Below are 16,897 nucleotides of genomic sequence, written 5' to 3'. Positions count from 1 at the left end.
TCCTCTGATCAGATTAACCCCTTCCATCATCCTCTCTGCTGCCCTAGACTCATCCCTGTGCCTGCCCAGACTCAGTTCTTGATTCTCACTGCCTTGATCACATGTGTGCTGCCTGCATTTTCACCCTTGCTTCCATTTCATTCCACCATCCCTTCCCACTACCCCTGCTTAGACTCTCTACTCATTGTAGAAGCATGCATCATGTGGAAGTGTGCCAGTCACGAGGGAAAAAACCTGAGCAAGAATATGAAGCCCTGAGTTAAGCCCCTCTAGTGGGAGTCACCGACACACACACACACACACACACACACACACACACACACACACACACACAGAGTCTTGGGCACACACACAGGCAATTACACATATTTTTGCTTAGCTCAGTGTCTGGGTCATTGGTATGTATACTTTTCTCATATTAGTACTGAGAGATGGAGCCCAGGCCCTACTGCTGGAGCAGTAGGAGCTCACTCCAGACTCCTTCCCAAATGCCAGTCACCTTTCTGCACATATGTGAAGATCCACACCCGCAAAATGACTCAAGGAATCACACGCAGAGACTGAGACTTGCCATTGCCTTAGCTTTCTGGTAGAGAAGTCATACACATTTCTCCTCATTGAAAAAATAACACAAGAGAATCTGAAATCACTTTTCTTAACTCAAGGTATGGTAAGTATACCCCTTTCAGACACCAGAGCCAAACCCACACATCAATCATCCCAAGTGATTTTTAAATCTAGGTAAATAGTCCTCCTCGAGATTAGTGCTAGGAGTCTCAGTCAAACAAATGACCCTGACCATTTCCAAGATTTGAAAACCATTGAAATTAGTCATTTGTTTTATTTGGACAGTAGGTTAAGTGTCACAGCCGGCACATCCCTTAGAGAAAGTGACTTAACATAATAAATTATGAAAGAGCACACAGAGTTCCCAGGACTCTTCTTATTCTCGACAGTGTAAGTCAGCAATTCATACATAAATCTATGGCTAGCACCAACACAGAGTCTACACACTGCCTAGACCCACAGGGATCTCTCTCCTTGAGAGACATGTGAGCTTCGCCTCCTGAAATGGGCATCACCATGTCCCTGAAGGTCCCACGTTCTTCGGAACTGCTCACACTAGTCATCAGTCACAGTCATCAACTCTGCCTTTGGTCACAGTCCTAGTGAATGTTTAAGCATTGCAGTTTGGAGAAAAGGAATATCTTACAATCTGGAAGTGATGGCTCAGGCCTGTCGTTCTACCTACTGAGGAAACTGAGATCTAAGGATGGAAGTCTGAGCAGAGAAGTCTCAGACTCTTAAGTACCCACCCAAAAGCTGACAGTGGAGTTCTGTCTACCAAGAACAGGAGCTTTGGCTAGTGTGTCCACAGCTGGCCCAGAAGAAGATGGAGAGGAGGAGAGAGCTGCAGGAGCTGCTGCTGCGGCTTGCAGGACCTGGCACGGGGTGGCAGGGCAGGTACACAGGCAGACCCCGAGACCCTAGCTGCTGGGGAGGTCACTTCCCCCACGTCAGGCCCAGGGCACATGGAGCTGAGAGGGGAGCAGAAAGGTTTGGCCCAAGGGCACCTTGAAGACCGCGGGAACCCTGGCCAGGGAACATGTTGTGCTGCTGACGCCCGACCTCAAGCGCCCCCAGGAGCCTTCAGGCTGGGGCAGCCCGCGCCTGGGCCTGGGCCCTCTCCTGGGCCTGGGCCCTCTCCTCTCCACACTGAGGCACATGATGAGCTTCCGTCCATGACTTCCCAAAGCCTTGGCACAAGTGGCACAGAGACATAGGCAGCCGCATGGCGTCCTCACAGGACCTGATACCATGGCTCAGCTGCAGGCCACATAGGCCAGAGATGGCTGGGAGGTCACCCCAATTCTAAGACACCTCAAAGTCCACTGATTTCCAGAGCAGGGGCTCCTGCTGGGCTTATTACTAATAAAAAAAAATTCTTTGTATATTTAGACGAAGAATAATGAGATTAGTGAGATTAATTTCCATTACCTTATTAATTTTTTCTGATGAAGTTGTATGGTTTATGAAGCAGTTCTTATAATTTAGATTGAAGGTAAAATTTATTTTCTCAGGTGAGTTAGTGTATATCCTTAATAGTTCTTTGCGTTTGTGATTCTTAAATATTTCTCCATAACAGCAACAATGAATTTTCTCATGTGTATTTTAATAAACCATAATGATAGTACACTACGGTGAAAAAAAAACTACAAACTGAGAAAGCTTAAAACATTATTAGACCTGACGATCCGGAAGTGGTTCTTTGACTCAAGTGGTAGTGTGAGAGCACTGAGCTGAAGAACTTATGGATAGTGTCCAGGCCCAGAGTTCAAGCCCTATGACTGACAAGAATAAAATCTTGCAAGTTTGAGAAAATGAATAATGCTAATAACAGTAATAGAACAAAAGCAGGTATCCTGTATTGGGAAATCATACACCAAAGAAGTACAGCAACATACTGCAGAATAATGTGTACGATTACGGAACATCTGTATGAGAATATAAAGCACCTCAGTTTTTCATTGATGAATTTTACTTTGTCAGTCGTGGGACTTGAACTCTGGGCCTGGTGTTGTCCCTGATCAGTTCAGTTCAGTTGTCCACCCTAATCCCTTGGGCCACAGCACCACTTCAAGTTTTCCTGTGGTTAATTGGAGATAAGGGTCTCTGACCTTTTTTCCTGGGTTGCCTTTGAACCACAATCCTCAGATCTCAGTCTCCTGGGTAGCTAGGATTATGGGCATGTGACACCGGCACCTGCTCATCTAGGGATTTTTCAAGTGGTAAATATGGCATACTGTTCACTGAACCTAATGAAATTTCAAGAAAACAGGGTTGCAAGGTAAAACGTTAATATACAATATATATTTCACGTTTACATAGTAACAATCTAAATGAAAAGTCACAACTACTCGTAGGAATAGTTTGCACTTTCAGGGAAGATGGCACCAAAACCCTAGGGATGGAGCCTAGCTCTCTCCCTCCCACAGAAAGGAGTCCAAGGCTGGGGAGTCCAAGGAGGCAACTCTCCTAAGAAACTTGCAACTACAAATATAGGAAGCACCAGGGAACTACACAAACTGGCAATGAAAAACTGATAAAGCTCATAATCAATGCATTCAAATAATAAGAAACTCCAAGACCCATGCCCCATCCCTTGCCACAGAGCCTCAGAGCCACAAAAGCATGTGCCAGGCACACACTGATCAGGAAGGAGCCTTCAATACCACAGAACAGCCCACAGCCAGACCCCAGATCAGCAAGTAGCCCACCAGGATTCCCCCACCCCTTAAGGAGAGTAGTTCTGGTGGCAAATTATAGAACATAACGTAGACACCTCTCACTCTTGCCCAAGAAGGATAGGCAAACATTGGGGGAGACAAGGAACCCAGAGTCCTGCTCCTCCCAACAGCACCCTCCCCCAGGCCACTGAGACTGGAGATGGATGGGCGGAAACACCCAGCACCCCAACAGCAGGTGTGGGGGTAGGTGTGTTTGCCCGTGTAAGCCAATACCTGGTAGGGCGCTCTACCTCTGGGAGCCCTTGGCAAGCCAGCCGGGGGTGGTCACGCGAATGAGAAACAGAAAAACACACAGCCAATAAAAGCCCTGTGCCACCAGTGGAAATCAGGGGTATGCTCTGCCCTACTGAAGAAAAACAGAAAGAGCAGGGATAGCAACGCCGAACCACTGTGGGGAACTGGAGGGCAGACCAGCAAAGGCCGATCTTGTACTCTGTGAACCAGAAAGGAGCTGCTCTGCCCTACTGTGGAAACCCCCAGAGTACACGTCCTCAGCCAGGCCCAGCCTCTGGAAACTGTGCAGCCAAACTAGTACCATTTGTGCTGGCTAGCTGAAACCCAGGAGTGCAACTGCATGCAGCCTTTGGATCTTGTGGGCACACCAGCAAAAGCTGCATGCTCAGACCCAGAATTGGGAGGACACACCACCCCACTACAACGGTGCTATGTAACTAAGATACAACTATGTGTCTCCACTGAGAATAAGTGGGCATGTCAGCGGTAGCTGCTCACTCACTCCTACTGGGAATTGAGAACATGCTCCCTATTGGCAACTGAGAACATGCCCTGAATAAGGGTATACAAACAAAGAGAGAGCACCTACAGCTGAGCCCTACTGTATGTCATCAGGTGTGCAAGATAACCACCGCTGTGCTACCCAGCTGAGACATAGGCATGTGCAAAAGTATCAAGTGCCAATCACCGTTCAGAGCAGGAGACATGCCAACAACAGCTACCTGCTCATACCGAGAATCAGGTGTGTGCCCCACTCACTGCAATAGAACCAATGGTGCACTGCTTCTGAGTACCTGATGGACAAGTCCCAACCCCTGCTCTATCTAGCTGAATCCCAGGTTCATACACATAACTGTGAGCCACTGCTGGGGATCAGTAGATGTGTCAGCAAAGGCAGTGTGCCTCTGCTGGAAAGCAGCCATACAATCCTCCTGACCCAGAAATACCACAAGTTCACATCCACAGCTTGTCCCAGCTACCCGAAGCCAACTGTGGAGACAATAACAATTTCATCTGGGCTGATAACCAAGCAGATGCACTTATCCCCAGAGAGAACCACAAGCCCCAAACCAAATGAAGACTGCCACCTACTGGCCACCAACATACCAAACTAAGCGCAGTAGGTGGCAAGCCCTGAAGTCCCAATGAGGAAATCACAGAGACAAATCTCGAAATGTATAAATAACCAAGGTCCCACACAAACCCCAAAAGGAAACAAGAGGGCGAGAAGACACCATGCAAAGAGATGATACAAGAAGGGATGGGAGGCAAGACACCACTCAAAGAGATGATATTAGACCTGGCCAAAGAAATAACAAGAGAACTCAAAAGCAGTTCCAGGAATATAAACGAAGGGGATGCAACACTTAATCACCAGGATTAGAGCAGAAAACTTCCCCGGTCTCACAAGAGAAAATCTCACCCACATAAAAGAAGCCTATACAACATCTAATAAATAAGACCTCAGAAGGAACTCTGCCACACACATCATAGTAAAAATTTTAGACCTTATATCTCATATTGTTACAGTCTCTTACCTTGTTATCTGATACACTGAATGCCATGTTTATTTGTTTATTGTAATAGGGTAGGGAAGGGGGTAAATCAAAATGAGGGGAGGGGGTTGGGGATGGGAAATTGGGACAAAAACATGAGAAGGGGTAGCAATATTTGTTAAGTAATGCACCTTCTATCTGGCGAATACAATGTAACCCTTCTATTAATTACAATAAAAATATATTATTAAAAAATACATTAGACCTGAATAGTAAGGAGCTGATCCTTAATGCTGCAAAACAAAGAAAGAACTATACTACAATGGGAAGAAAATTAGAATCACTGCAGGCTTCTCCATGCAAACCCTCAATGCAAGAAGAGCATGGAAAAAATATCATCCAAGCCCTGAAGACCCACAAGTGCCAACCCAGACTGATACATCCAGTCAAATTAGCATTTACATTTGAAAAAGAAACAAAAAATCTCATAACAAAGGACAGTATATGAATTAATGCACACTCACACTAAGCCAGCATTTCAAAAAATATTAAATAATCAAGAAAAAAGAGCAGAACAGCAGGAAATCACATCAAGAAGCTATCATCTATAGATCACTTAGCACAAAAGGGGGAAAAAAGAAACAGAAGGAAGAGTAAATAATAACAAAGAATGCTAACCACTTCTCCATAATTACCCTAAATGTGAACGGAATTAACAATCCAATCAAAAGAAGAACAGCAGATTGGGTTCAGAAACAAGATCCATCAACTTTCTGTCTCCAAGGAACACAGTTCACTGCCAAAGACAGAACAAATGCCAAGGGAAGGGATGGAAAAGAATGATTCATTTCAACACACCATTCAAAAAAATCAAGAGTAGCAATCTCAATCTCTGACAAAATTAACCTCTCAGTAATATCAGTAAATAAAGATGCCCACCATATATTAGTAAACAGGCCAGTTCATAACCAGAATATTACAGGTATAAACATTTATTCTCCCAACAGGGGAGCACCTAAGTGTGGCAAGCAAACACTTATAGAGTTACAGGACAAGACAAGCTCAAACACAGTCATAGTGGGAGATTTCAATACACCACTCTCACCAAAGGACGTATCAGTCAAGCAAAAGATAAGCAAAGACACCTCTGAGTTCAATGACACCATAGCCCAGCTGGGCTTAGCAGACATACAAAGTGTTTTCCGCCCAATGGCAAAACACTATACATTTTTGTCTCCAGCACACAGAACATTCTCAAAAACAGATCATATAATAGTTCACACAAAGAAACTACGCAGATACAAGAGAACTGATATCATCCCCTGCATTCTATCTGATCACCAGGAAATCAGACTAGTTCTAAACAATATAGTACAGTGTAAAACCCATTCAAACTCTTAAAAGTTGAATAACCCCCTTCTGAATAATACCTGGGTTACAGAATAAAGCAAATAAGGCATGGAACGCTTCTTACAACGCAATGACAATGAAAAGTACATCACAACAGAAGAGACACAGCAAAAGCAGTCCTAAGGACCAAATTTATCACCCTAGGAGCCCATATCAAAAAGACAGAACAAATTCATGTAAATAACCTAAAGAAGCAATTAAACCACCGAGATGAGCAAGAAAAAGTTACCTCTTAAACAACTAGAGAAACAGAAAGGGCAAAATTAAAAGAAATTTCTGAGATTGAAATAAGACCTACCATATATAAAATTAATAAATCTTAAAAAGCTGGTTCTGTGAAATAGTCAACAAAATCCACAGACTCCTGGCGAGATTAATCAACAAAGGAGAGGGGAGACTCAAATAAACAAGATTAGAGATGCCACAGGAAACGTCACAACCAACATTCAAAAAATTCAGACCATCCTCAATAAGTAGTTCCAGGGCTTATATTCAATGAAACAGGAAAATTTATTGAAATAAATGATTTCTTAAATAGACATAGGCTGCCTGCATTGAACCAAGAAGAGACAAATCAACTGAACAAAGCAATGTCATACAATGAGATAGTGGAAGCAATCAGAAACATGCCAAATAAAAAGACCCCAGGCCCAGATGGTTTCACTGCAGGATTCTATATGAGTTTTAAAGATGAGTTAAGACCCATACTTTTGAGACTCTTCCGAGAAATACAAACAAAGTGAGCCAGCCAGCCCAAACACATTCTATGAAACCAATATTACATTCATCCACAAATCAAGGAAGGGACCAACAAAAAAAGAAAACTACAGACCACTCTCTCTGATGAACACAGACACTAGCCTCCTCAACAAAATACTAGCCAAAGAATCTTAAAAAACTTATACCCTATGATCAAGTAGGAGTAATCCCACAGAGGCAAAACTGCTTTAACATTTGCAAACCAATTAATGTAATACATGATAATAATAGATGTAAGGTTAAGAATCATATGTAATTTCTCTGGATGCTGAGGAAGGATTTCAAAAAATACAGCATCCGTTCATGTTGAAAGCACTAGAAAACACAGGAATAAGTAGTACATTCTTTAAAATAATTAAAGCTATGTGACAGACCTAAGCTAAATGACCCATTTACCTTAAAATCAGGAATAAGACAGGGAAGCCCACTCTCTATACTTCTCTTCAATATAATGCTGGGACACGTAGGCAGAGTAATAAGGCAAGAGAAGGACATCAAAGGGATCCCCATAGGAAAAGAAGAAAATAAACTATCCATATTCACAGATGACATGATCCTATGCCTGAATGACCCAATAAATTCCATTCCCAAACTCTTAGAACTAATAACCAATTTGGCAAAGTGGCAAAATACAAAATCAACCTTCAAAAGACAGTAGTCTTCGCGTACACCAAGAATAAAAAAACAGAAGGAGGAATCAAGAAATGATCCCATTTGCAAGAAACAATAAAAATATATAGAAATCAACATAACCAAGGATGTAAATGAATTATTTAATGAAAACTATAAAAGCCTAAAGAAAGAAATCAAGGAGGATACCAGCAAAGCACTCAAAGAAACAATAAGCAAAGACATTGAGACTTGTAAATGCCTGACTTTCTGGTAGATAAGTCGTACACATCTCTCCTCATTGAAAAAATAACAAGAAAGCTTCTGAAATCATTTTACTGTTACCAAATGTACAATAAGTATACAACTTTCACACAAAAATCAAAACTCCAATTTTAAGTATTTAACCCGGGATCTGAAACCACCAGAGCCATGCCCACACATCAATCATTCTAACTCAATTTTAAATCTATGCTAATGGTCCTCCCCTAGAGTAGTGCTAGGAGTCTCAATCAAATAAATGACCCTGACATTGTCCAATAATTGAAAAACAAGGGCAGGAGGAATTTCAATACCAGAATTTAAACTATTACAGAGCTATAGTAACCAAAATAGCGTGGTACTGGCACAAGAACAGGCCCGAGGAAAAATGGAAAAGACTGAAGCCCCAGAAATCAACCCACAGAATTGTGGCCACCCAATTGTTGATAAGGGAGCAAAAAGTGAGGCTGGCTGAACTGATTAAGCACCTGCAGAAAACCAAAGTTGGATCCTTCTATGTCACCCTTCACCAGGATTAACCCCAAATGGATCAAAGACCTCGTGGTAAAAGCAGATAGCCTAAAAACTTTACAAAAAAGAACAGGAGATACACTAGGTCTCCTTGGGACACGCCAAAACTTTCTCGTAGAAGACCCAGGAACAATACAAATCAAAGAAAGTTTGGATAAAGGGGATTGCATTAAACTGCAGAGTTTCTGGATGGCAAAGGACATAGATAGAAAGATAAATAGAGAGCCCACCGAGTGGGAGAAGAATGTCAACAACCAGACAACACACAAGGCAACACATCTAAAATATATCTACAGCTCAAAAAATTGAATCACTCCAACACTAATCTTCAATGAAACCACCATCCCATTAAAAGATGGGCCAAAGACTTGAAGAGAGGCTTCCCTGAAGAAGAAATAAGAATGGCCTATAGACACATGAAGAAATGCTCGACATCTCTGGCCATAGAAGAAATGCAACTCAAAACAACTCTGAGATTCCACCTCACGCAAGTAGAATGGCCATGATCAAGAAATCCAACAACAACAGATGCTGGAGGGGATGTGGCCAGGAGGGATCACTACTACACTGTTGGTGGGAATGTAAACTCCTTCAACCACTATGGAAAGCAGTATGGCAGTTCCTCAAAACACTAAACATAGAACTCCCCACTGTCCCAGCAATTCCACTACTCAGCATTTACGGAATCGTCCTGAAACAAGGACAAACTAAATCCAATATCACAACAATGTTCATTGCAGCACTATTTACCATAGTAAAGATATGCAACCAACAAAGATGCCCCTCAGTTCATGAGTGGATCAACAAGATGTGGTATTTATGCACAACGGAATTCTGTGCAGCCATCAGAAAGAGTGGTAGAGGACTTCCCAGAACCAAGCTGCGTATTGACAGCTGGACAGCAGCTGTGGTTTCAATCATGTGCCAGTTGTTCTTTCTGTGCTGGGGAGGATTTCACATACACATGGGCAGCAGCATGCGCTTCTCAGATATTCTCCTTTCTCCCATGACTGTCCTGATTCCTCTGAAATCATCAGCCAAACTGTGAAAAAAAAGGCAATCTAGGAAGCATGGCCTAGGCGAGCAGCAAGATCAATACTCATGGAGACAAGCCCTGGACGTAGGATATCCCTGACCCTTCCAGATCCTCTGGGAAAGAAGAGCACGTTATATGAAGAACATCAGGAACCTCAGAGATTCCATGAACAGAATTCAAGTGTCAGCAACCATGATTAGAAAACTTGAGCTACTTTAGCAAGAACTGACAACAGGAAGACATTGGACTGGATAGCTTCTTTCTTAGTGCCACTGCCTGGAAAGACAGGGAGAAACTCTGGTGGCCATAGTTTTATGAGGGACCCAGGAAAGGTGCATTGAAACTGGGGACTATCCACCTAAAGCAGGTTCCCACTTGCCCCCAAACCAAACCGGACAGAGTTAGATGGGCATGGGGGTGCAAGAACACCTGTCATTATGACTCCACCCATCCCACCTGGATCACAAGTGTCCGGCCACACCCCCGATTACTTACTAATTCTCTCTGACCAATGGGAAGCAGGAATTGGAGCCACGCCCACATGTCATGTTGCCTAGTGGCACTGGTATTCCCTCCGTTGGATTACACCACTACAGCTGTAGAGGAAGATAGAGGTGGCTAAGTGGTGAGTGAGAGAATTCAGGTAATTTGGGAGAAATAGCAGGAAAAAAGACATAGTTCTTACTGATTGGGAGAGGAGAGGTGATCTTAGAGAGCCTGGGAATGTGGCCCGCCCATCTTCCCCGTCCCAGTGCTGGGATGTCTGAACAAACAAGGAGAAAAAAAATAGATGCAGGGAAGAAACTCCTGCAAGAATACCAGCAGAAGAAGTGTCCGAGTGGACCTGCAAACGTGAAGAACAAGAAGAAAAACAAAAAGGGAGGTAGCCCCAAGACAAACAACACGGGACACTGTGACTCAACTGAGGGTACAGCCAAACTCCAGGCTGACCCCGAGCCTCCCCTGCCTTTGGACACAGTCACAGCGGCCGAGGTCAAGAGTGTCACAGGTCCCAATACCACCAGGGATCTGGAGACAAGATACCAACACCTGCTGCTTGCCCTGGACTCCAGCAAGGTAACAATCCAACAGCTGTGCAGTGAGGTGCAACAACTAAAGAAGGAAAAGGAGAAGACAGCACATGAGCAAGAAGCACTGAGAACAGAGCTGGAAATCCACACGCTCTCCTTACAAATGCTGGTTTCCCAAGAAGGGGATTTGCAGTCTGCCCTGGCCCACATGGAAAAGGTAGCCAAGGAGAGAGAAAGAGAGCATGAAGATCTCACCAGACACCTGCAGGCTTCACAGCAGCGCTGCCAACAGCTAGAGAAGACAGTGTCTGCACTCACCACCATGCAGAATGGGACTGAGAAGAAGAAACTCCAGCTCCTGGAAGACCTCAATAATGTGAAGCTTCAGCTGCAGGAAAAGGCCCGAAGCTACGATGACTTGGACGCAGCCAACGCTGAGTTGCAGGAGAAGATCAAAGTGCTCTGGACTCAGAAGACCAACATGAAGAACCGAATTGGAAAATTTCAACAAGCACTGGGGGAGCGGGCAGTGCTGAAAAGACAACGAGACAATCTGAGAAGCCTGGTGAGCGCACTGAAGCTGGAGAGAGACACCTTTGAGGAGGACCTGAGGGTGGAGAGGTCCACGTGGAAAGACAAGGTCCAGCAGCTCACAGAGCAGATGAATCAAATGAGAGAGGAGAGAGAGCAAGCGGGGAGGCAGGTGCTGCAGCTAGAGACCAACCTGGCCCAACTGACAAAGCAGCTGGCAGAGCCGCAGCCCCCCACAGGACCATCTCAGGCTGAACAGCAGCTGCAGGCCCAGGCCTGCCAGATGCAGAAGGACATAAAGATCCTGGAGCACCAACTTCACACCCAGGTCCAGGAAAACCAGAGCCTTAGACTCCAGACCCTGCAGCAGCAGGAACGGCTGCGGATCCTGGACAAGAAGGACAAGGAAAGGGATCAGAACATCAGACGCACCTGTGTGCACAACGCAGCGCTGCAAGAGCAGCTGACCCAGCTGCAGGATGCTTTCCACAGGCTGAGCTCTGAGAAGGAGGACCTGGCCAGCCTCCTGACCTCAGAGCAGCAGGTGAAGGAACAGCTGCAGCAGAAGCTGGAGCAGCGACAGGAGGAGGTAGAAGACTGGAAAGAGGTGGCTGCGACCAGGAGCCAAGCAGCTGAGAACCTGCAGGAGCTGCATGGCCAGTGCCTGGCCCAGCTGCAGGAGCTCAGAGCCACCTGTGCTCAGCACGTGGCCTACAATCAGCAGCTGACCTCAGAGAAGGAGGCACTGCAGCAGCACCTGCTGAGGCAGACCCGGCTGCTGGAGCACCTGGAGCAAGGGCAGGGGCACAGCAAGTTGGGGGACCACAGGGTGCCTCAAAAGGACACCCTGAAGTGCCTGGAAGCAAGGAGGCAGCAGCAGGAGCAACCACAGGCCCTGCTCAGCTTCCTGGCCTTCCCTAAGGAAGGTGGAGAAGTGAGAAAGGAAGAGGAGATGAGTGAGGAGGCAACTCCAGGGGACCTGACTGTCCCCACGGATGTAGAGAATCCTCAAAGCTTGAGGGATTTTTACCTGAAGGTGCTAGCAGTCGCTGAATCCACAAAAGACAGGCTCAGCCAGCGGCTGCAGGAGGAGCAGGCCCGCTGCAGCTGCCTGGCCAACCTGGCAGCCCAGTGCCAGACGAGACTGGAGCACCAGGCCCTCTTCCCCAGAAGCTGGAGCCATGGCGGGTCTGGGGACCGGAAGCTGGACCTGAAGGTGGCTAACAATCAGCCGACAATCTGCTTCCTCCACGCCCTGCCCGACAACGTGGACTTCCAGAGTCCAGTACGGGACCTGCAGCTGCAGTGCAGCCAGCTGTCTGAGCACATGGGCGCCATCGAGGCGTCTCTTGCGACCTGTACAGAAGAGATGGCAGTCCTGGAGGAGCTGCACCGCGAGAAAGCCCAGTATGTCCACCAGCTGACCCGGGAGAAGATGGAGAGGAGGAGAGAGCTGCAGGAGGTGCTGCTGCGGCTTGCAGGACCTGGCACGGGGTGCCAGGGCAGGACACAGGCAGACCCCGAGACCCCCGCTGCTGGCCAGGCCTTGTCCCCTGTGTCGGGCCCAGGATACATGGAGCTGAGGGAGGAGCAGAAATGCTTGGCCCAAGGGCACCTTGAAGACCGCGGGAACCCTTGTCCTGGAGAGGCCTCCCCCGCGGGACATGTTGTGCTGCTGATGCCCGACCTCGAGAGCCCCCAGGAGCCTTCAGGCTGGGGCAGCCCGCGCCTGGGCCTGGGCCCTCTCCTCTCCACACTGAGGCACATGATGAGCTTCCGTCCATGACTTCCCAAAGCCTTGGCACAAGTGGCACAGAGACTTAGGCAGCCGCATGGCGTCCTCACAGGACCTGATACCATGGCTCAGCTGCAGGCCACACCTGCCAGAGACTGCTGGGAGGTCACCCCGATTCTAAGACACCTCAAAGTCCACTGATTGTAGGGGCAGGGGCTTCTGCTGGGCTTATTACTAATAAATTCTTTGCAATGATAGTTGAGCGTGATGAGGTAATTTTCCCTTAGCATATCAGTGATAGTGTATTTCCTGACATAGAGTTTTACTGATTTCTGGAATCATTCTCCTAATTTTGACTTAAGGTAAAAGTTTTTTAGCAAGTGAGTTAATATACATTTTAGAGTCTGGTGCATTTGTGATTCTTAAATATCCCTCCATAATGGCAACACTGAATTCTCTTATGTGTATTTTAATATACCACAGTGATAGTACACTAAGGTGAAACACTAGTACAAACTGAGAAAGAGTAAAAGGTTATTAGGTTCTGACAATCCAGAAGTGTTTCTGTGCCCCAAGTGGTAGAGTGGTAGCACTGAGCAGAAGAGCTTAGGGAGAATCCATAGGCCCAGAGTTCAAGCCCCACAAATGACAAAAAAGAAAGTCTGAAAATGTCGACACGAAATAAATATTACTGGAATAAGCAGAGGTCTTCTGTATTGGGAAAATATATACCAAGGAAGTGCAGAAGTGTATTGCATAATAAAATATGCAATATCCAGCATCTCAATTTTTCATTCATTAATTTTGTTGTTGTTCGTGGGATTTGAACTCTAGGCCTGGGCAGTGTTCCTGAGCTATTCAGCTCACAGCTAGCACTCTTATCACATGAGCCACAGTGTCATTTTTGTTTCCAACTGGTTAATTGGAGATAATAGTTTCATGGCTTTTGTGCCCAGGACTGCTTTGAGCTAAAATCCCCAGATCTCAGCCTCTGGAGTAGCTAGGTTTACAGGTGTGAGCCACTGGAGCCTGGTTCATTTATTTCTTTTTCAAGTGATTAATATGGCATACAGGTCATAGAATCTAGTGAAATATTAAAATTTCAAAAAAAACATGGTTGAAAAAAAAAGGTTAAGGTACAAAATATATTTTACCTTGGACAGTAACAATTTAAAAATGAAAATTCAAAACTATTAAGAATAGCTTTCACGTTTTTTTCTGAGGTTTCCTCTGATCAGATTAACCCCTTCCATCATCCTCTCTGCTGCCCTAGACTCATCCCTGTGCCTGCCCAGACTCAGTTCTTGATTCTCACTGCCTTGATCACATGTGTGCTGCCTGCATTTTCACCCTTGCTTCCATTTCATTCCACCATCCCTTCCCACTACCCCTGCTTAGACTCTCTACTGATTGTAGAAGCATGCATCATGTGGAAGTGTGCCAGTCACGAGGGAAAAAACCTGAGCAAGAATATGAAGCCCTGAGTTAAGCCCCTCTAGTGGGAGTCACCGACACACACACACACACACACACACACACACACACACACACACAGAGTCTTGGGCACACACACAGGCAATTACACATATTTTTGCTTAGCTCAGTGTCTGGGTCATTGGTATGTATACTTTTCTCATATTAGTACTGAGAGATGGAGCCCAGGCCCTACTGCTGGAGCAGTAGGAGCTCACTCCAGACTCCTTCCCAAATGCCAGTCACCTTTCTGCACATATGTGAAGATCCACACCCGCAAAATGACTCAAGGAATCACACGCAGAGACTGAGACTTGCCATTGCCTTAGCTTTCTGGTAGAGAAGTCATACACATTTCTCCTCATTGAAAAAATAACACAAGAGAATCTGAAATCACTTTTCTTAACTCAAGGTATGGTAAGTATACCCCTTTCAGACACCAGAGCCAAACCCACACATCAATCATCCCAAGTGATTTTTAAATCTAGGTAAATAGTCCTCCTCGAGATTAGTGCTAGGAGTCTCAGTCAAACAAATGACCCTGACCTTTTCCAAGATTTGAAAACCATTGAAATTAGTCATTTGTTTTATTTGGACAGTAGGTTAAGTGTCACAGCCGGCACATCCCTTAGAGAAAGTGACTTAACATAATAAATTATGAAAGAGCACACAGAGTTCCCAGGACTCTTCTTATTCTCGACAGTGTAAGTCAGCAATTCATACATAAATCTATGGATAGCACCGACACAGAGTCTACACACTGCCTAGACCCACAGGGATCTCTCTCCTTGAGAGACATGTGAGCTTCGCCTCCTGAAATGGGCATCACCATGTCCCTGAAGGTCCCACGTTCTTCGGAACTGCTCACTAGTCATCAGTCACAGTCATCAACTCTGCCTTTGGTCACAGTCCTAGTGAATGTTTAAGCATTGCAGTTTGGAGAAAAGGAATATCTTACAATCTGGAAGTGATGGCTCAGGCCTGTCGTTCTACCTACTGAGGAAACTGAGATCTAAGGATGGAAGTCTGAGCAGAGAAGTCTCAGACTCTTAAGTACCCACCCAAAAGCTGACAGTGGAGTTCTGTCTACCAAGAACAGGAGCTTTGGCTAGTGTGTCCACAGCTGGCCCAGAAGAAGATGGAGAGGAGGAGAGAGCTGCAGGAGCTGCTGCTGCGGCTTGCAGGACCTGGCACGGGGTGCCAGGGCAGGTACACAGGCAGACCCCGAGACCCTAGCTGCTGGGGAGGTCACTTCCCCCACGTCAGGCCCAGGGCACATGGAGCTGAGAGGGGAGCAGAAAGGTTTGGCCCAAGGGCACCTTGAAGACCGAGGGAACCCTGGCCAGGGAACATGTTGTGCTGCTGACGCCCGACCTCAAGCGCCCCCAGGAGCCTTCAGGCTGGGGCAGCCCGCGCCTGGGCCTGGGCCCTCTCCTGGGCCTGGGCCCTCTCCTCTCCACACTGAGGCACATGATGAGCTTCCGTCCATGACTTCCCAAAGCCTTGGCACAAGTGGCACAGAGACATAGGCAGCCGCATGGCGTCCTCACAGGACCTGATACCATGGCTCAGCTGCAGGCCACATAGGCCAGAGATGGCTGGGAGGTCACCCCAATCCTAAGACACCTCAAAGTCCACTGATTTCCAGAGCAGGGGCTCCTGCTGGGCTTATTACTAATAAAAAAAATTCTTTGTATATTTAGACGAAGAATAATGAGATTAGTGAGATTAATTTCCATTACCTTATTAATTTTTTCTGATGAAGTTTTATGGTTTATGAAGCAGTTCTTATAATTTAGATTGAAGGTAAAATTTATTTTCTCAGGTGAGTTAGTTTATATCCTTAATAGTTCTTTGCGTTTGTGATTCTTAAATATTTCTCCATAACAGCAACAATGAATTTTCTCATGTGTATTTTAATAAACCATAATGATAGTACACTACGGTGAAAAAAAAACTACAAACTGAGAAAGCTTAAAACATTATTAGACCTGACGATCCGGAAGTGGTTCTTTGACTCAAGTGGTAGTGTGAGAGCACTGAGCTGAAGAACTTATGGATAGTGTCCAGGCCCAGAGTTCAAGCCCTATGACTGACAAGAATAAAATCTTGCAAGTTTGAGAAAATGAATAATGCTAATAACAGTAATAGAACAAAAGCAGGTATCCTGTATTGGGAAATCATACACCAAAGAAGTACAGCAACATACTGCAGAATAATGTGTACGATTACGGAACATCTGTATGAGAATATAAAGCACCTCAGTTTTTCATTGATGAATTTTACTTTGTCGTGGGACTTGAACTCTGGGCCTGGTGTTGTCCCTGATCAGTTCAGTTCAGTTGTCCACCCTAATCCCTTGGGCCACAGCACCACTTCAAGTTTTCCTGTGGTTAATTGGAGATAAGGGTCTCTGACCTTTTTTCCTGGGTTGCCTTTGAACCACAATCCTCAGATCTCAGTCTCCTGGGTAGCTAGGATTA

At 45.7% G+C, this 16,897-nt stretch overlaps 1 protein-coding gene across 1 annotated transcript; it reads left to right on the top strand.

Moving 5' to 3' along the window:
* The first annotated feature begins 10,997 nt into the window (after positions 1–10,997).
* LOC150060064 (golgin subfamily A member 2-like) lies at positions 10,998–12,992 on the top strand. Its single transcript, XM_090337773.1, has 3 exons — positions 10,998–11,423; positions 11,535–11,795; positions 11,910–12,992. Exons 1-3 carry the CDS (start codon positions 10,998–11,000, stop codon positions 12,990–12,992), a joined length of 1,770 nt encoding a protein of 589 aa, XP_090193899.1.
* The last annotated feature ends 3,905 nt before the right edge of the window (positions 12,993–16,897 follow it).

This window comes from Megascapheus bottae, chromosome 8 (assembly GCF_031878675.1).
Source record: "Megascapheus bottae isolate mThoBot1 chromosome 8, mThoBot2.hap1, whole genome shotgun sequence".
NCBI classification, from domain to species: domain Eukaryota; kingdom Metazoa; phylum Chordata; class Mammalia; order Rodentia; family Geomyidae; genus Megascapheus; species Megascapheus bottae.
The sequence above is the reverse complement of the archived record's forward strand: the minus strand, read 5'-3'. Positions and strand labels throughout refer to the sequence as shown.